At 37.2% G+C, this 21,977-nt stretch overlaps 1 protein-coding gene across 1 annotated transcript; it reads right to left on the bottom strand.

Annotated features, from left to right (window-relative positions):
- Positions 1 to 14,755: 14,755 nt before the first annotated feature.
- LOC100358146 (olfactory receptor 4C46-like) lies at positions 14,756 to 15,694 on the bottom strand. Its single transcript, XM_070062209.2, has one exon. It carries the CDS (start codon positions 15,692 to 15,694, stop codon positions 14,756 to 14,758), a length of 939 nt encoding a protein of 312 aa, XP_069918310.2.
- Positions 15,695 to 21,977: the final 6,283 nt, after the last annotated feature.

Raw genomic sequence — 21,977 nt, 5'->3', positions numbered from 1 at the left:
CTAGTAGCAGAAAATCTCCCCAATTTGAGAAAGGTACAGACAATCAAATAAGGAAATGCATAGAACCACAAATAGTCATGATCAGAAAAGACCTTGACCATGATACATTACAGTGAAATTTTTCAAAAGTAAAACATAAAGAAAATATAAAATGTTCAAGAGAACACCAGATTCACTTTAAGGATCTCCAATTAGATTGGCAGCAGATTTCTCAATAGAAACCCAATAGGCCAGGAAGAAAATAGAAAAATGCCCAAGTTTTAAAGACAAAACTATAATACCACAATACTTTACCCAGAAAAGCTCTCATTTATAAATAAATTTAAATAAAGATCTCCAAGACAAGTAAAAATTGAAAGAATTTGTCATCACACTGCCAGCCTTCCAAATGCTAATTAATAATCTAAACCCAAAGAAACAGAGAAAAATAATCAGCTTCATAAAAGAATGTGCCAATGGAAAATCTCCCAGTAAATGAACAAAGGATATTCAAAACAGAAAATAAGAAATACCTATAAAAAATGGCAGGACCAAGTCCTTACTTATCAGTAATAACCTTGAATGTAACTGTACTAAATTCTCAAATTAAAAATATAGACTGGCTGATGGATTAAAAATCAAAGCCCACCTATGTACTGCCTATAAGAAATACATCACCAATACATATACACACAGTCTGAAGGTGAAAGGATTGAAAAGACTATTCCAAAAAATGAAATAAAAAAATTAACTGGAGTAGCTATACTCATATCAGAAAAAATAGACTTTAGACAGAAACTGTTAAAAGAGACAAAGAAAATCATCATGTAATGATTAAGGGATCAGTTGACCAAGAAGATGTGACTATAGTAAATGTAGATGACTAGGGCATACAGTAAAGTAAGTGCTAATGTTAGATCTAAAGGACGATGTAAGCTCCAATACAATAATAATGGAGGAACTTCCACACACCATTTTCATCAGTGGATGAATCAACTAGACAAAAATAATCAGCAAAGAAGCAACGGAGCTAATCTATATCATCAACCAAATGGACATAATTGATACCTTCGGAACATTTCATCTCACAGCTGCAGAATACACATTCACTTTATGATTGCATGGAATATTCTCTAGCATAGACTGTGTAACAAGTAACAATGCATTCAAAAAAATTGAAATCATACCATGTATCTATTCTTCCCATAATGCAATGAAATTGGATATTAAAAACATATGAAACTTTAGAAAATATAAAGTCATGGAGAGTGAATAACATGCTCTTGAATGAATAGTAGGTCATAGAGAAATCAAAATGGAAATGAAAAAATTCATTCACTGTTGGTGGGAATGCAAACTGGTTAAGCCACTATGGAATTCAGTCTGGAGATTCCTCAGAAACATGAATATAACCCTACCATACAACCCAGCCATACCACTCCTTGGAATTTACCCAAAGGAAATTAATTGCCAAACAAAAAAGCTGTCTGCACCCTAATGTTTATTGCAGCTCAATTCACAAAAGCTAATACCTGGAACCAACCCAATTGCCCATCAACAGTAGACTGGATAAAGAAATTATGGGACATGTACTCTATAGAATACTATACGGAAGTCAAAAACAATGAAACCCGGTCATTTGCAACAAGATGGAGTAATCTGGAAAATATTATGCTGAGTGAATTAAGCCAGTCCCAAAGGGACAAATATAATATGTTCTCCCTGATCGATGATAACTAACTGAGCACCAAAGGGGAAGCCTGTTGAAGTGAAATGGACACTATGAGAAACAGTGACTTGATCAGCATAGCCCTGACTGTTGATGTACAATGTAGTACTTTATCCATTTTAGTATTTTTTTTGTTCTAGTACTGTTGGTTGAACTCTATAATTAACACACAATTATTCTTAGGTGTTTAAATTTTAACTGAAAAGTGATGTGGTTGAACTCTGTAATTAACACACAATTATTCTTAGGTGTTTAAATTTTAACTGAAAAGTGATCCCTGTTAAATATAAGAGTGGGAATAAGAGAGGGAGGAGATGTACAATTTGGGACATGCTCAATCGGACTTGCCCCAAATGGTGGAGTTAGAAACATGCCAGGGGATTCCAATACAATCCCATCAAGGTGGCATGAACCAGCACCATCTCACTAGTCTAAGTGATCAATTTCAGTTCACAATTGATCACACTGATAGGTCTAAGAGTCAAAGGGATCACACAAACCAGTCTAGTGTCTGCTAATACTAACTGATAGAATCAAAAAGGGAGAGAACGATCCATCATGGGAAGCGGGATAAACAGCAGACTCATAGAATGGCAGATGTCCTAAATAGCACTCTGGCCTCGGAATCAGCCCTTAAGGCATTCACATCTGGCTGAAGAGCCCACGAGAGTATTTTAGGCATGGAAAGCCAAGACACTCTGGGGAAAAAAAAAAAGAAGACCTAAATAAAATATCTCTATGAGTGAGATCCCTGTGGAAAGAACAGTTCATCAAAGAAGGAGGTACGTTTCTCTGAAGGGAGGAGAGAACTTCTACTTTGACTATGACCCTGCCGGAATAAGATTGAAGTCGGTGAACTCAAAAGGCTTCCATAGCCTTGGCAACTCATGACAAGAGTCTAGAGAGATTACTAATGCCATAAACAAGAGTGTCAAATTGTTAAGTCAGGCTGGTGCCGTGGCTCGATAGGCTAATCCTCCGCCTAGCAGCGCTGGTACACCGGGTTCTAGTCCCTGTCGGGGTGCCGGATTCTGTCCCGGTTGCCCCTCTTCCAGGCCAGCTCTCTGCTGTGGCCCGGGAGTACAGTGGAGGATGGCCCAAGTGCTTGGGCCCTGCACCCCATGGGAGACCAGGAGAAGCACCTGGCTCCTGCCTTCGGATAGGCATGGTGCACTGGCCGCAGCGTGCCGGCCGCGGCGGCCAATTGAGGGTGAACCAATGGCAAAAGGAAGACCTTTCTCTCTGTCTCTCTCTCTCACTGTCCACTCTGCCTGTTAAAAAAAATTGTTAAGTCAGCAACAGGAGTCACTGTGCACTTACTCCTCATGTAGGATCTCTGTCCTTAATGTGTTGTCCAATGTGAAGTAATGCTATAACTAGTACTGAAACAGTATTTTACACTTTGTGTTTCTGTGTGGGTGCAAACTGATGAAATCTTTACTTAATATATACTAAATTGATCTTCTGTATATAAAGAGAATTGAAAATGAATCTTGATGTGAATGGAATGGGAGAGGGAGCGGGAGATGGGAGGGTTGTGGGTTTGAGGGAAGATATGGGGGGGGAGTCATTGTAATCCAAAAGCTTTACTTTGGAAATTTATATTTACTAAATAAAAGTTTAAAAAAAGGTAAAATAAAAGAAAAATGTCACTTTAGTTCTTTGTCCATTGTAAATTATTGTTTATTTTAATGCTGTTGAATTGTTAAATTACTTTTAACTATGGACGATAAGCCCTTATCAGTTATATAGCTTGCAGACACTTTCTTCCATTATGTAGACTACCTGTTCATCTGTTTTTAGTTTTATATAGTTTTAGTTTCATATAGTCCCATTTGTTTAATTTTGCTATGTTGCTTGTGCTCTGTCTTATCCAAAGGTCCTTGCTTAGACTTGTGTAACAAAATGTTCCTCCCATTTCAGTAGTTTTGTGTCTTTTATTTGAATCTTTCATCCCGTTTGATTTTTTAGTATATGGTGAGAAATATGCATTCTAGTTTCATTCTTCATATGGATATCAGTTTGCCCAGCACCATTTACTGAGTAGACTACCCTTTCCAAAATGTGTGTTTTTAGTACTATTATGGAAAATCAATTGACTTTAGGGGTATAGATTTATTTCTGGGATCTCTATTTTGTTCCATAATCTACATCTCTGTTTTATGCCAATAACCTTCAGTTTTGTTTTCTATAGCTTTCTAGTATATTTTAAGTTCAGGGTAATGTGATGCCTCCATCTTTGTACCTTTTGCTCAAGATTGCTTTGGGAGGTTCCATTTGAATTTCAGGATTTCTTTTTGTAGCTGTGTGAAGAATCATTCTTATTTTAATAGGTGTTACATTAAATATATAGATCAATTTTGTAGTATGAATATTTAAAAATTTTTATTACTTCTATTTAATTAATATGATATATCTTAAAATATTTTGTGATCCTTCAATTTATTTTTCTTTTATTTATTTATTTATTTGAGAGTTAGAGTTACAGACAGTGAGAGGGAGAGACAGAGAGAAAGGTCTTCCATTTGCTGGTTCACTCCCCAAATGGCTGCAATGGCTGGAGCTGTGCCAATTCTAAGCCAGGAGTCAGGAGCTTCTTCTGGGTGTCCCACACGGGTGCAGGGGCCCAAGCACTGGGGCCATCCTCCACTGCTTTCCCTGGCCATAGCAGAGAGCTGGATGGGAAGAGGGGCAGCCAGGACTCGGACTGGCACCCATATGGGATGCCGGCACCTCAGGTGGAGGATTAACATACTGTACCACAGTGCTGGCCCCTCTTTTTTTATTAATAGAAAATTTTCAAGGTGAACTGTGGGGAGCAACTCGGACTAGACTAAGTTACTGGAATTAAGACTTATTCTATGCATCTGCTCTCCCACAATACGGCGCTGAGAAGGGAGAAACAGCTTCTACACAGCTGCCTCCAGTTCAACCAATAAACTGTAGGACCTACTCCTGATTGGAGGAGAGCAGCGTACTCGGCGTGTGGGTAGCAGAGTTGGGATTGGTGGAAGAGGACTATAAAGGAGGAGAGAGACAACATGCACCAGGAACAACTAGCTGAAGGAACACCTGTGCAGCCCCCGAGAGAGCCGGCCGGCGGTGTGCCGCTCCCCCGCGGAAGTGGGGAAAGCGGCTAGGGGGAACCACCCTTCCACGGAGGTGGAAGGGACGGTAGCCAACCCGGGAAGATCCAGCAGCAAACCCGGGGAGGGCCGAGCAGACAAAAGAACAGCGCAGGGTCCTGTGTCGCTCCTCCACGAAGACGGGGAGCGACAGTGAACAAATTTCATGTGTTTCATATATGCAAATTTAGGAGCATAGTGATACTTCTCACCCTAACCTCTCTCCTGCTTATGCTTCCACTCTTCCACCTCCTTCCTTTCTTATTCTTTCTCTTAATTTTTACCATGTTCCTCAAGAGTCGAGTCAAAGACTGTAAATAGTAATAAGATCTCAAAATGTCAATTTCACTCCTATACATTACATTTTAGGTATTCTATTAGTTACTACAGATCATGGAAAACATACAGTATTTCTCTTTTTGGGACTGGCTTATTTCACTAACCATAATGGTTTCCAGTTGCATTCATCTTGTGGCAAAATACAGAATATCATTTATTTATTTATGGCTGAACAGTATATATAAAATCACAATTTTTTTATGCTGTCATAAGTTGGTGGACATCTGGGTTGTTTTCATATCTTAGCTATTGTGAATTGGGCAACAGTATATATAGAGGTTGCTAACTCTGTCATATGTTGATTTCGTTGTTTGGATAAATTCCAAGAGTGGGGTTTCTGGTTTATATGGTCTATCTGTATTTAGATTTTTGAGGAATCTCCATACTGTCTTCCACAATGGTTAGCATAGTTTACATTCTCACCAACATTGGATTAGGGTACCTTTTTCCCCACATCCTCACTAGCATTTATTTTTTGTTGATTACTGTATGATAACCATTCTAACTGGGATGAGGTGAAACCTCACTGTGGTTTTTATTTGCATTTCCCTGAAGAGTAGTTATCCTGAGCACTTTTTCACGAATCTGTTGTCCATTGGGATTTCCTCTTTTGAAAAAAGGCTGTTTAAGTCCTTTGCCAACTTCTTAACTAGTTTTTTTCTGTTTTGTTATTGTTGAGTTTCTTGAACTCTTTATATATTCTGAATATTAACCCTTTATCAGTTGCATAGTTTGCAAATAGTTTCCCCCATTCTGTTGGTTGCCTCTTCACTTCACTATGTGTTTCCTTTGCAGTGCAGAAGCTTCTTAGCTTGATGAAACCCCATTTGTCTATTGCTGCTTTTACTGCTTTGCTTCTGGGGATATTTCCTAGAAGTCAGTCATATGTCAATGTCTGTCACAGTTTCTCCAGTGTTCTCCTATAGTGATTTGATGGTATCAGATAGTAGTTTTAGATACCTTATCCAGTTAGTGTTGATTTTTATATAAAGTGTAAGGTAGGGGTCTTGTTTGATACTTCTGCATCCAATGGGGAGATCCAATTTTCCCAGCACAATTTGTTGAAGAGGCTGTCATTTCTCCAAGTATTGATTTTAATTCCTTTGTTAAGTATTAGTCGGGGGACCAGTGATGTGGCATAGTGAGTAAAGCTGACTCCTGCAGTGCTGGCATCCCATATGGACATTGCTTCAAATCCCAGCTGCTCCACTTCTGATCCAGTTCTCTCCTACGGCCTGGGAAGGCAATGGAAGATGGCTCAAGTCCTTGGGCCCCTGCACCCATGTGGGAAGACCCTTAGGAAGCTCCTGGATCCTGGCTTCAGATTGGTGCAGCTCTGGCCTTTGTGGCCAACTGGGGAGTGAGCCAGTGAATGGAGGACCTCCCTCTCTTTCTGTCTCTCCTCTCTCTGTGTTACTCTGACTTTCAAGTAAATAAAATAAATCTTTAAAAAATTAGTTGCTTGTAGATGTGGGATTGATTTCTGGGGATTCTATTATGTTTCATTACTGTGCATGCCTATTTTTGTGCAAGTAAGCTATTTTGATTATAGCTGCCCTATAGTATGTCGTGAAATAAGGTATTGTGATGCCTCTGAATTTTTTTGTTGTTTGTTCAAGATTGCTTTAGGTAACTGGGGGCTCTTGTGTTTACATATTAATATTAGCATTGTTTAATCTAGATATGGAAGGATGTCATTGGTTTTTGATTGGTATCATGTTGAATCTGTAAATTGCTTTTGTTATAATGGATATTAGATGATATTAATTCTTCCAATTCATGAACATGGAAGAATTTTTCTATTTTTTTGTGTCTTCTTATTTTTATTTCTTTAATGTTTTGTAATTTGTATTCTGTAGAGACCTTTCAACTCCATGGTTATTCCTGGGTATATACTACATTTTTTTTGTAGCTTTTGTGAATGGGACTGATCTTAGAAATTCTCCGTCAGGGCCTTGTCTGTGTATACAAAGGCTATTAATGATTTCATGTGTGAATTTTATATCCTGCAACTCTCTTATTAGTTCCTACAGTCTCTAAGTTGAGTCTTTTTGTTCCTATATATATATATATATATATATAAATTATGTCATCTGCAAATAGGGATAATTTGACTTCCTCCTTTCCAATTTGTTTCTTTTTTATTTCTTTCTCTTGCCTAATGGTTCTGGCTAAAAATTGCAGGATATATTGAATAGCAATTGGGAAAGTATGCATCCTTGTCTGGTTAAGATATTTGTGCAAATGTTGCTAATTTTCCATATTCAATATGATGTTGACTGTGGTTTGTCAAAGAATTGCTTTGATTGTGCTGAGGATATACCCAGTTTGCTTAAGGTTTTCATCTTGAAAGGATGCTGTATGTTATCAAATGCTTTCTCTGCTATTGAGATAATCACATGGTTTTTATTCTTTAGTTTATTACTATGATATATAACACTTATTTATTTGTATATATTTTTTTAACTTTTATTTAATGAATATAAATTTCCAAAGTACAGCTTATGGATTACAATGGCTTCCCCCCCATAACGACCCACCCACCTGCAACCCTCCCCTTTCCCACTCCCTCTCCCCTTCCATTCACATCAAGATTCATTTTCGATTCTCTTTATATACAGAATATCAGTTTAGCATACATTAAGTAAAGATTTCAACAGTTTGCTCCCACACAGAAACATAAAGTGAAAAATACTAGTTATAGCATTAAATCTCAATGTACAGCACACTAAGGCCAAAGATCCTACATGAGGAGTAAATGCACAGTGACTCCTGTTGTTGACTTAACAAATTGACACTCTTGTTTATGGCATCAGCAATCACCCTAGGCTCTTGTCATGAGCTGCAAAGGCTATGGAAGCCTCCTGAGTTCACTGACTCTGGTTTTCGTAGTTTTTGACTGCTGTATAGTATTCTATAGAGTACATGTCCCATAATTTCTTTATTCAGTCTACTGTTGATGGGCATTTGGGTTGGTTCCAGGTCTTAGCTATTGTGAATTGAGCTGCAATAAACATTAATGTGCAGACAGCTTTTTTGTTTGCCAATTTAATTTCCTTTGGGTAAATTCCAAGGAGTGGGATGGCTGGGTCGAACGGTAGGGTTATATTCAGGTTTCTGAGGAATCTCCAAACTGACTTCCATAGTGGCTTAACCAATTTGCATTCCCACCAATAGTGGGTTAGTGTCCCTTTTTCCCCACATCCTCGCCAGCATCTATTGTTGGTAGATTTCTGAATGTGAGCCCTTCTAACCGGGGTGAGGTGAAACCTCATTGTGGTTTTGATTTGCATTTCCCTGATTGCTAGTGATCTTGAACATTTTTTCATGTGTCTGTTGGCCATTTGGATTTCCTCTTTTGTAAAATGTCTGTTGAGGTCCTTGGCCCATGTCTTAAGTGGATTGTTTGTTTTGATGTTGTGGAGTTTCTTGATTTCTTTGTAGATTCTGGTTATCAACCCTTTATCAGTTGCATAGTTTGCAAATATTTTTTCCCATTCTGTTGGTTACCTCTTCACTTTCCTGACTGTTTCTTTTGCAGTACAGAAACTTCTCAATTTGATTCAATCCCAAATTTAATTTTGGCTTTGACTTCCTGTGCTTCCGGGGTGTTTTCCAAGAAGTCATTGCCGGTAACTATATCTTGCAGGGTTTCTCCAATGCTCTCTAATAATTTGATGGTGTCAGGTCATAGATTTAAGTCTTTAATCCATGTTGAGTGAATTTTTGTGTAACGTGAAAGGTAGGGTTCTTGCTTCATGATTCTGCACGTGGAAATCCAATTTTCCCAGCACCATTTATTGAATAGACTGTTCTTACTCCAGGGATTGGTTTTGGATCCTTGAACAAATATGAGTTGGCTGTAGATGTTTGGGTTGATTTCTGGTGTTTCAATTCTGTTCCATTGGTCTATCCATCTGTTTCTGTACCAGTACCGTGCTGTTTTGATTACAGCTGCCCTGTATTATGTCCTGAAATCTGGTATTGTGATGCCTCCAGGTTTGTTTTTGTTGTACAAGATTGCTTTAGCTATTCGAGGTCTCCTGTGTCTCCATATGAATTTCAGCATCATTTTTTTTCCAGATCTGAGAAGACGGTCTTCAGTATCTTGATTGGTATTGCATTGAATCTATAAATTGCTTTGGGAGAATGGACATTTTGATGATATTGCTTCTTCCAATCCATGAGCATGGAGGATTTTTCCATTTACTTCAGCCTATGTGTCTCTTTTTTGGTGAGGTGTGTTTCTTGTGTACAGCAAATAGGTGGAGTTTGCTTTTTTAAATGCATTCATCCAGTCTGTATTTTTTAATTGGAGAATTTAGGCTATTTACATTCAAGGTTACTATTGATAAGTAATGACTTGGCCCTGCCATTTTCCCGAAAATATTCTTATTGTTTGCTTTGGATTTCTTTTGTACTTTTACTGAGAGGTTTTCTGCCTTTACATTATTTCATAATGATAACTATTTTTCTGCATTTTTGTGTGTAGCACAACATTAAGCATCTTTTGTAAGGCTGGATGAGTGGTGACAAATAGTTTGAATTCCTGTTTCTTATGGAAAGTCTTTATTTCTCCATCACTCATATATGATAGCCTTAAATGGTACAGTATTATGTGTTGACAGGACAGTTTTTTTTAATACTTGGACTCTGCCTCTCCATTCTCTCCTAACCTGTAGGAGAGACAGGGAGAAAGGTCTTCCATCTGTGGTTTCACTCCCCAAATGGCCCCAGTAGCCATAGCTGGGTTGATCTGAAGCCAGGAGCCAGGAGCTTCTTTCAGGTCTCCCATGGCGGTGCAGGGACTCAAGCACTTGGGCCATCCTCCACTGCTTTCTCAGGCTATTAGCAGAGAGCTGGATCAGAAGAGGAGCAACCTGTACACAAATCAGAGCTCATATTGATGCTGATGCCACAGGCAGAGGCTTAGCCTACTATGCCACAGTACTGTCCTTAATAAGATTCTTAAAATAAAATGATGAATTATAAACTAGTTAACACATAGAGGTCATAGAAACAACAAATGATTATTGTTTGGAATACATTAGAAAATTAAAAGAGAAAGAAATATTTCTAAATTAAAAGTTACAATAGAAAAAATAAATCCCAATTAAAAAGAAAAAAAAAAAAACCAATTCAATGGAAAATTGGAAAAGACATGAGCAATCTTCAAAGGAAAGAAAAACATGGTGAATAAACACATGATGTGATAATCATTATTAATCTTGTGTTTGCAAATCAAATGCACAATGAGATAACAGTCCATATCCAGTTAATTCTCAAGAAAAGAAAGAAAATTTGAGAATTCCATGTGAGATAAAGGAGATGAACCAATGAGATTTAATATTGTTTTTGTAAGTGTATATATTTAATTAGATTGTTAATCTAATAATTGTTAATAATTGTTTTGCATTCTTTGTACTCTTGAACATAAAGATACCATATGATTATTAGATTTAACTAATGAAAATTGAAAACTAATGCCGATATACCTAGGGATTACACCAGATTCTTTATAGCAGTTTGTCAATAATAATAACAAGTAGAAAGTACCTAACTATCTAGCTGTGAAGAGCCACCAGCAGCATTTCCAGAGCCCAAAGAATGCACTCCAGTATAAAGAAGCTACATGGTTCAGCACTGGATGCCTGTGGGGAAACCAACTCCAGAGAGAGGGTGACCAACTTAGTTGTTCTGTTTTGCTTTTCTGGTGGAAAATAATTCAAAAAGAATGTCTGAGAAAGTAGATTTTTTAGTTACTTGATGGCAAATTTTCAAATTCTCTGTGGAAATTTCATCTCAAATTTGAGATAGTACAGATTAATACAATGTAATAGCTTCCATTTTGGTTTCTTTCTGTGGTCTATTTACTTCTCAAATCCATGATATACAATTAGTCATATTTTAGAGAAGAGAAAAACTGAGGCTCAGAGAGTATATATAGCTTATTTCAGGGTAGTAAAACGTTCATTATGCAATTTAGATGTGTAGAGGCTGAGTCTGTGTTCATCCAGTATCTGTGTATTAGTTATTAAGCTGTCTTTTTCATATGTAGATGAATAAGCTATAGCTGTTATTTTTCTCTAGCTTAAGGAATTTTAACTGTTCTGTGCTAGTAGTTTCTGGCTAATGCATAGTTACAATGACAGTCTTTAATACACTTGAAGCACCTTTTAGAAAAGTGCAACTGACTGTATTTAGCTCATAAAAAAAGGACAGGACTGCAAATGTTCCTGGTGGGTTTACAGATACATGTACACATACCTTGATCACTGTGAACCAAATGGCATAGTCCACTCAGTCACCAAACTTGTTAGTATTCCCAAACCCTCAATTACTTATCTGATTTAGGCCTTGAATAGTGTTTCTATGTAAACAGTCACTTCCTTATGAAAATCTCTGAGCTCTCTCCTATACAGCTTGAACCATGTTGTCATTACATAGCCATACAGTAGGCTTATCTTTTTTTTTGTAGTATTCCAATGTTTTTTTTTTTTAAGAATAGCTGATTTCTTGCGTTATGAAGTCAAAGACGCTCTTGGTAGATTGAGACATGTTTGGCTACTACTCATTCATTTTCTCCATCTATAAAATGGGATTAATAGGAATACATAGCACAAAGGGTCTCTCAGGCAGTGTTTGATGCAGGATCTGATATAGTGCTCAGTGCCATGATTCCTATTAGCAACACTGTGCATGGTTTATTTGAGATGTTCAATGAACATTTGTCAAAAAATGAAACAGAAATATAGACTACAGATTTGATTGCAACCTGATTATTACTACTCTCCTGTGGATGAGTTCTGGTCCCTGTCAAAAATGTCATCTATTGACTAGAAAGATAGTAAGAATAAGCCAAAGGGCTCTGGTTGAGATTTTGCCAGACTCCTAGAATTAATTGCTCTTTTCTGGATGACAGAGTAGACAGATGAATCAGCATTTTAATAAACTCATGTTTCTATATCATAAGAATTGAAAGAGTTGAAAAGGGGGACTGTGAGGACATTTTTGGCAGAGCTAATCACAAGGGTAATACCTCTCCTTGACACACTATGGGTATACATATGGGTTCTAGTGAAATGATAGGAGAGAGAAGGCTGCATTTCTAGGCTCAAAATTGGTTTTGGGACCCAGGGGACCATAATTAATTTAAGACATCTTGGTAATTGATTTTGTTTTCTTGTTTCAGGAATGGCTATAATGTTCACCGAGCCCTCTAGTTATCAGGGTCCTCAAAGGAAACAGAACCAATAGAAACACTCTGGAATCAATAGGAGGCAAATATTTAGAGATCTCATAGTGGTTCCATTTTTCTGAAGAACTGTGATGAACACAGAACCCTGATAAATAAGATTAATTTATTGTAGTAAATTATATGGGATTTGCTTATTATACAGAATTAGCTCACACATTATGGAGAATGACAAGTGCCATGGTCTGTAATTGGCTGGAGACCTGGGAGAGCTTGTGGTGACGTAGCTCCAGTCCAAGATGAAGGCTTGAGAATCAGGACATTGATAACAGAACTTCAGTAGAACTGCTGACATTACTATTTGAATCAAAGACAAACAGCTCCTGCTCAAAGGCAGTCAGGGAAATAATGACTTTTCTCTTACTTAGTCTCTGTTATATTTAGGCATTGAAATGATGGGGTGAGGCCTATTCTCACTATGGAGAACAACCAGTTTATCACAGTCCATCAGCTCAACTGTTAGTATTATCCAGAATCACTTCTATAGGCACATTCAGAAAAAACATGTGGCCAAGATTCTAGGCACCCATGGCTAGGTCACACTGATATGGAATTAATCATCACAAGCATTCACCTGCACCCACATGAGTCTTCCCAAACCTTAAATTAAATACTGACTCTGGCCAGCACCGCAGCTCACTTGGCTAATCCTCTGCCTGCGGCCCGGCACCCTGGGTTCTAGTCCTGGTCAGGGCACCAGATTCTGCCCTGGTTGCTCCTCTTCCAGTCCAGCTCTCTGCTGTGGCCTGGGAAGGCAGTGGAGGATGGCCCAAATGCCTGGACCCTGCACTCGTGTGGGAGACCAGAAGGAAGCACCTGGCTCCTGACTTTGGATCAGCACAGCTGGCCATGGTGGCCATTTTGGGGGTGAACCAACGGGAAAGGAAGACCTTTCTCTCTCTCTCTCTCTCTCTCTCTCTCTCACTGTCTAACTCTGCCTGTCAAAAAAATTACTGACTCTCCAAATAAAGACAACATCAAGGTCATAATTCTACTTATTATGATAAATCTATCCTGTGTACAACTAAACCATATCAACATTTCCCTGACAAAGTAGAATCTCCTTGATACTCAATAATTTAAAAGCAATGATACAAAAATCAGTACTTAAATATTATTCAATGAGGTCAGTATAACATATTAAATAATGGGATATACTTCAATCACATTATTTTGATTTCTGCTTTGTGCTATTATAGTAACTATACCTACAGTGTCTTTAGAGTTTGAAAACTGCCTTTAGAATCCTATGATTCTGGGGTTGGTGCTGTTGTGCAGCGGGTTGAGCCACCACCTGCAGTGCCGACATCCCATATGGGCACTGGTTCGAGACCTGGCTGCTCCACTTCTGATCCAGTTCTCTGCTATGGCCTGGGAAAGCAGTGGAAGATGGCTCAAGTCCTTGGGACCCTGCACCCACATGGGAGACCTTGAGGAAGCTCCTGGCTCCTGGCTTCGGATCAGTGCAGGTCTGGCCATTGCAGCCAATTGGGAAGTGAACAAGTGGATGGAAGACCTCTCTCTCTGGCTCTCCTTCTCTGTGTAACTCTCTGACTTTCAAATAAATAAATAAATCTTTTAAAAGAATCTTATCACTCTGGGATCCGATTATTTTCAGGGTAATTAGGAGTCCTATTTCAGTTCTGGGCTTGTCCTGCGCAGCTCACTTTGTCAGGATAGTGAGGTGACAGCGTTTATGGACAAGAAGCAGTGGAGACAAGTTTTGGTGAACATGTTCTTTTATTAACAATCAGTCAATCATTCTAAAACTCAAGTAGAACTGTAGCACTCATTAGATGTCTAAAGTGAAGTGAAATTCTTACAATGATAGCTGCTATAATTTGTTGTTCTTTTTAGTAGTATTTCCTAGCAGAGGATATAGGGAAGGGCATGTTCTGGGTAATCAGTTATGATCTGTCTACTGGCTCTTCAATATATCTATTTTGATGCTTCTCCTTTCTATTAGTTTCCTCATCTATAAAATGGGACTAATATTAGTGACTGTTTCTTTGGATTATAAAGTAGATTGCTACTCAGTACCAATATATATATTAGTGCTTCTTTACTTTTTATTAGATGAAAAGTCTATGAATTCATATATATTGATGAAACTAGTAAAACTATGTCCCAATTATATAGAATTATCTAAATATGCAAAAAGTGGTCTTGAACTAGATTTTCTCTTTTCTTTTTTCTGCTTCCCTTAGCACAGAATCTATGAATCCTATGGCTATTTTTTTTTACCTAAAAGTTATGTCATAAGGAAATTATCCAAAATGTTATTTTGACCCTTGCCTCAACTGAATTAGTTCTGGGCTCCAGGAACACTTATTTGTCAACTGAAGTGGCATTCCTACTACACAATTTCCTAATGGCATTTTTCATTTGGGCATTTCTCAAGGTGTAGATTAAGGGATTCAGTACAGGAGTTATCATAGTGTAGAATATAGCCACTGCTTTATCAATAGGTAAAGTAGCTGCAGGTCTCATGTACACAAATATGCAGGGGACAAAGAACAAGACAACCACTGTGATGTGGGAAACACAGGTGGAGAGGGCTTTCCGCCTTCCCTCCAAGCTGTGAGACCTTAGGGAGCGCAGGATGACCACATAGGAGACCAGCAAGAGAAGGAAGTTCAATAAACAGATGAATCCACTGTTAGCAGCAACAAAGAGTCCAAGAGTATGGGTGTCAGTACAGGCAAGATTGAGCAAAGGGTTCAGATCACACATAAAGTGATCTATGATGTTAGGTCCACAGAAAGGTAATTTGAAGATGAACAGTATCTGTATGGTTGCATGAAGAAAGCCACCTATCCATGACACCCCTACTAGGAGCCCACACACCCGTCGGTTCATGATGGTTGTGTAGTGCAAGGGCTTGCAGATGGCCACATAGCGGTCATAAGCCATCACAGTTAGCAAGATGACTTCAGCACCTCCAAAGAAATGTTCCCCAAAGACTTGGGTCATACATCCACTGAACATGATGGTCTTCTTTTCGTGGAATGAATCTGTGATAAGTTTTGGAGTACTGACAGACGAATAGCAGGCATCAATAAAGGAAAGATAGGCCAGAAAAAAGTACATAGGGGACCTCAACAATGGACTGGCAGTGATGGTGACCACAATGAGAACATTTCCCCCCATACAGATAATGTAGATGACAAAAAACACAGCAAATACCGTTTTCTGCATGTTTGGATTCTCTGTAAGCCCCAGGAGAACAAATTCTGTCACATTATTCCTGTTCTCCATGTATTTCATGTGATGGTGCTATTACCTGAAAAAAAATATTTTTCTTAATTTATCCTTGAATTTATTACAATTTTTCATGGTAATAAACAATGAATTCTTCCATCTTATTGATTTGTAAATTATTGTTAGGTTTTTATTGAAATAAAAATGGTTATGAATTTTTGAAGATTACTCACATTTCCTACTGGTCAAGACTCTTTTAAAAGTATAAACAGAAGGAACTTTTGTATACCCACAAAAGGTAGACCATCTGTATGCATCTGAAATTACTGTCTAACTTAAACCAGGATGTTATGCACTGGGACAACTAATCCTGAAATTGAATATACACTTAAAAGATTAAAAGGTTGAAATTAAATGTACACTTTAAAGATTTACAGTTTAGTTTTTAAAAATCAGGAACATTGGGAGGTTGCACAGAATGTGAATTAGAAGATGAAGAGGCATTCGGAAGGGGAGATTTTGGGCTCTTCCTTTTGGAACTAGCTTTGATTATCTTGGATAAAGCTGGCTAAAGTTCAATGTGTGGGTGGAGAGCCAGAGAAAGGAACCTCAATGGAAAAAGTATTTAAAGTAGTTGATATAAAAGGAATTTTGATGTTTGGAATGCAAAGACAGGTTTTAAGGGCTACCATAAAAGAGTTAATTAATGATTATTGTTAAAGTCCAATTACCTCTACAATAGCCAAGATTATATATCTTTTAATATTAATGATGAATTGCTATGTACATTGCATGCCAGTAAATATTTTGCACCCATGAGCCCATTTGATACTTGCAACACCTGTATGATTTGTATGATTTAATTCACTTTATAGATGAAGAAACAATTGTAGAGACTAATGTTAATAATTAAAATGTTAATGGCTATAACTTACATTAACTTAATAATGAGTAAGATTATATTAACTAAAACTTGTTGAACACTTGGTGTGTTGTAAGTGGCTTTGTAGACATCTGATGATATATTTTTCACCTCAAACCTAGATGATGTTGGTTACTATCATACTTGTAATCATTTTGCACATTAGTAAATAATAGAGAAATTAAGGCCCTGCACATACTTCAACTGCTAATAAAAGAAAGTGCTAACATTGGGTCAAATTATACTTGCTAATAATTTTCCTCCAAAATCTTAACCTTTAGTATATATTATTTTATAATAAAAATGGTAAGTTAGTAATCCCCCTTTCTCATGATGATCTTTATTTTAATTGTTATTACAGCAGAGGCAAGTTAAATGAAGAATTTTTATCAGCAAACACATACAGACACTGATATTGGAACTTTCAAATATTGAGAAAAATGTGCTATTGTATTCACTGAAGGGTTTTTTGTTATCTCTGACTCTTTTTTTTTTTTTTTTTTTGGACAGGCAGAGTGGACAGTGAGAGAGAGAGACAGAGAGAAAGGTCTTCCTTTGCCGTTGGTTCACCCTCCAATGGCCGCCGCAGCCGGCGCACCGCGCTGATCTGATGGCAGGAGCCAGGAGCCAGGTGCTTTTCCTGGTCTCCCATGCGTGTGCAGGGCCCAAGCACCTGGGCCATCCTCCACTGCACTCCCGGGCCACAGCAGAGAGCTGGCCTGGAAGAGGGGCAACCGGGACAGAATCCGGCTCCCCAACCGGGACTTGAACCTGGTGTGCCGGCACCGCAAGGCGGAGGATTAGCCTAGTGAGCCGCGGCGCCGGCCATCTCTGACTCTTTAAACCTCAACTTTTCCCTCCCTAATATACCTCTGAAGCATAGGTTCCCAAATTCTTTTGCCAAAGGTTGATAATGACTAAAATATTGATTAAGTGTATCAACCTTAGAAAAAAAGATTGGAATTCTGGTTTTTCCATGTATACCTTCTTTTATACGGGATACATTTCTTGGCATCTTATATCCTGTTTTCTTCATCTATAAAGTGAGAATAATAATATCCACCTCACAGATTGTTATGAAACCATCTACCACAATGTTTTAAAACACATAGGACTTTAATTTACGTATATATTATGTATTCTCACAGGAGATAGGAAATATTGACAGTGGAGAAATACCACAGAGAAACATTCAGTTCAAGAAACCCAGGAAAAATCATTTCTGATACCCCTGTGCAAGAGCCACCAGAGATCCATAGCATCCATAGTAACTGACCCCAGAAAGGATTCTCAATGTTTGTGCTAGGACTAAATGGTGGGTGATTTATGCCATCTAGTATTCTTATTTGGGACTTTTGTGTTGTGAAAGATATTTAAATTTTGCTTTATTTTCATGATTAATCTTTATTTTTACAGAAGGTGCCTCAAGGCAAATGCATAGTGCCTGGTTTCAGAGAGTTGAGTCCTACAAAGTTCTTAGTCTCTCTAAGCCTCAATTTTCTCAACTTTCAAGTCATATGAGTGATACTTACTTGCTTCTACAGTTGGGTGAAGATGAAAGATTCTATTACTACATGTGAAAACTGTTAAAAATACTTGTCACTCTATATGGAAAGTAAGGATCTTTAATAAGCATCAACATAACTGAAAAACTTACCTTAGTAATCTGAGATGATTCTAAAGATGTTTGGATATTGTCAGAAGCAATCCCATCTTGAAACTGACCCTCTTCTTGGAACAAGCAACTTCTCAACATTAAGGGTATTTCACACTTAGAAAGAGGTTCCACATAATTTGATATCAAATCATCTGTTATTAAGAAAGTGTCTTTATAGGTCTAAAGCTTGAAAACATTTACATGGAGCACCTGAGATTTGAATTTGGAATGCACTCGCTTGAAATATAATGGAGAAATGATCTTTTATGCAAGGCAGTGGTTTCTGTTGAGGGAGCAGCAGAAAATGTGGATGAAATACATTTAAATGAGTAACTGCACTCATGACGAATCTTGCTGTACAGATATTAACTACAGCAAAACCCATTTTCAACTTTCCCTGCATAGCTATTTAAGGAAGTTCCCATAAAGACCTGGGCACTTGTAGCAGGTGATTTCCCTCACAGGGACTAATTATCTATTTTGATGGAAAGTTTTTATTTTTGAAGCAGATATTCTGGAGAGGCATAGTTGGACAAAAACTCCATTCTTGGGTGGGGAATTGGATTCCCTGTGTTTGGACCCTAAGTGAATGAGTTTTTTTTTTTTTTTTTTCCTATATGGTAAGTTGTTTAGAAACTTGGATGCCTTGTGAATATGAAGGAGGCACGATTCCAGGGTGTGGTATTCTGTTGTGATTTCTTTGTTCACTCATGTGATAGAGGAGCTGCTGTCTTCCTATCAGCATTAAATGTTTTGGGGAGGCAGGATAGGAAATCATTATTGATCACTGGAAAGCTGGAGCAGAGAGAGAACAAAATTAACTGGCCTCCAAAAGCTGTTCTTTATCACCACTTTTGCTATGTTGATCAATATTTGACAAATTGAAATTGCATATACTGAGAATGTGCTATATTTTATATATGTACACTTTATGAAATAATTACTAAAAGCAAGCTAATTAATATTTCAATAAACTTTAATGTTAGCATTATATTTTATAGTGATAATCTTAAGGTAAATCCTCTTAGCAAAGTTCAAATATTTATTATAATATTGCTAATGTAGTCAACGTGCTATTCACTAGGTTTCCAATACTTATTCATCTTGTATAAGTAAAACTTTGCATCCAATGATTAACATTTCCCTGTTTCACCCTACTTGGCAACAACTCTCTACTCTCCCTTTCTGTGAATGGATTTTTTCAGATTCCACAAATAATTGAAATCATTCAAAATTTGTCTTTCTGTGCCTGACTTATTTCAAGTGGTACAATGTGCTCCAGGAGTATGCATGTTGCCCCAAATGGCAGGATTTCTTTCTTTTTTAAGATACACACAGACACACACACACACACACACACACACACGTTAGAATATGGCCCAGAAAGGCAGTGGAGGATGTACCCGCATGGGAGACGAGGAGGAAGCACCTGGCTCCTGGCTTCGGAATGGCGCAGTGTGCCAGCCACAGCATGCCAGCAGTAGCGGCCATATGGGGTGTGAACCAATGGAAAAAAGGAAGACCCTTCTCTCTGTCTCTCTCTCTCTCACTGTCTAACTCTGCCTGTCAAAAAAAAAAAAAAAAACACCTGCAAGTGTAAAAAAAAAATATATTATATATAGAATCATGTATATATATATGTATACATATATATGATTATTTTTACCCATTCATCCATTGATGGACAATTAGATTGATCTCTATCTTTTCCCTTGAAAATAGTGTGGCAATGGACACAGATTAGGTATGTATTCAAGATGCTGCTTTGATTTCCTTAGGATATACAATAAAAATGTTGGATTACTAAAATATAAGGTAATCACATTTTATTTTTTGAGGATATTCACAGTTTTACACAATGTTTATACAAATTTACCTTTCAGCAATAGTATACAAGAGTTCCCTTTTCTCCACATCCTAACATTTATCATCACATTCATAATATAGAATGTATATTTATGCTTTATATATATGCATATGACCATCACACAGATAAAATGTTCAGATTCTTTGATTCGTATTACTGTGATCATTGGTTATGTTAAGTACCTTTTTCATATACCTGATGAACATATGTGTATTTTCATTTCAAATATGTGTATTGTCATCCTTTGGCCCTTTTACAATTGGGGTATATATGTTTTTTTGCTATTGAGTTGTATGAATTCTTCTTTATAATTTAATGTTAGTACTCTATGACCTATATGATTTGTAAATGTTTCTTCCAATTCCATTGGTAGCTTTTATTTCCTCCTGCTGGGCAGAAGCTTTTAGTTTGAGGCAATACCATGCATCCATTTTTGCTTTTCTTGCTTGTGCTAAACAACATTGCCCAGACAGATATAGGAAGTATTTTTCTTATCTTTCACAACAGTAATTTTTCTGTTTGGGTCTTACATTAAATTCTGGAAATAAATTGGGAATAGAAGGAATATACCTTAACATAATAAAGGGTCTGTATAACAAACCCATAGTCAACATCCTACTGAACGGGGAAAAGCCAAAAGTGTTTCCTCTGAGATCTGGAACAAGACATGAGTGTCCATTCTTACCACTGCTATTCAATATAGTGCTGTAAATTTTATATAGAGTAACTAGGCAAGAGAAAGATGCAATAGGAATACAAGCAGAAAAGGAAGAAATAAAATTATCCCTATTTGCAGATGATATAATTCTATATTTAGAAACACCTAAACACTCCACTAACAGAGTATAAGAACTGGATAAACAAATTCAGTAACATTAAAAGATAAAAATCAGCATATAAAAGTCAGTAGCACTCACATCTACCAGTAAAAAACTAACTGGTAAAGAAGTCATGAGAGCAGTTCCAACTCACAACAGTACAAAAAGTATCCAGCAATAAATTTAAATGAGAAGTGAAAGACTTCTCCAGTGAAAATTATAAAGCAGTGATGACAGGAGTTGAAGACACAGAAAAATGGAAAGAATTCTCATGTTCATTGATTGGAACAATTGATATTGTTAAAATATCTGTACCCAAAGCAATATGTAGGTTCAAAATAATCCCTTCAACATACCAATACCATTTGTTACAGAAGCAGAAGAAAACAATACTAAAATTTATATGGAAGCATATAAATAGCTGAACAGTTAAAGCACTCATATCAAATGGAGCAAAGGTGGAAGTATCACAATACCTAATTTGAAGACACACTTATGATCTATAATAACAAAAAAAGCAGTGTGTTGGAATTAAAACAAAGGAATACAAAAATATCAAAGGAATACAATAGAGATTTCAAAAATAGTCTTCAGTACTACAAACCATCTAATTTTCTACAAAGGGCTGGAAACATGCTGGAAAATTTCTTCAGTAAATAGTGTTTGGGATAATTGGATATCTAGATGAAGACTACTAAGCCTTGACATCCCAAACTCCCAGATTCATGCTTTATAAAAATCAACTCATAACAGATCAGGAACCAAAATATAAGACATGAGACTACGAAATTACTGGAAAAATATTATACGTAAAGAAATCATTACAGGCCCTGATTTTTGGCTAAGACCCCAAAAGTACAGGCAAAAAAGTGAAAATAGACAAATTTGACTATCTCAACCTAAGGAGATTCTACACAGCAATCAATAGCATAAAAATGATATGTAAAAGAAAGAAAATATTTGCAAACTATACATCTGACAAAAGTTGATATGCAGAATTTATAAGGAATTAAGAAATTCTCAAAAGCAAGGGTAGACAGTGTTTATGGGGATAAAGCATCCACAACTCACATTGGAGTGTATGG

This window comes from Oryctolagus cuniculus, chromosome 1 (assembly GCF_051225735.1).
Source record: "Oryctolagus cuniculus isolate XC-2025 breed Fujian yellow rabbit chromosome 1, ASM5122573v1, whole genome shotgun sequence".
Taxonomy (NCBI): Eukaryota; Metazoa; Chordata; class Mammalia; order Lagomorpha; family Leporidae; genus Oryctolagus; species Oryctolagus cuniculus.
Note: the sequence above shows the minus strand (reverse complement) of the source record. Positions and strands in the feature narration are given on the sequence as shown.

What these genes read in the sequence shown, in the direction of transcription:
- LOC100358146 (XM_070062209.2), bottom strand. Translation starts at nt 15,694, where the DNA reads ATGAAATACATGGAGAACAGGAATAATGTGACAGAATTTGTTCTCCTG.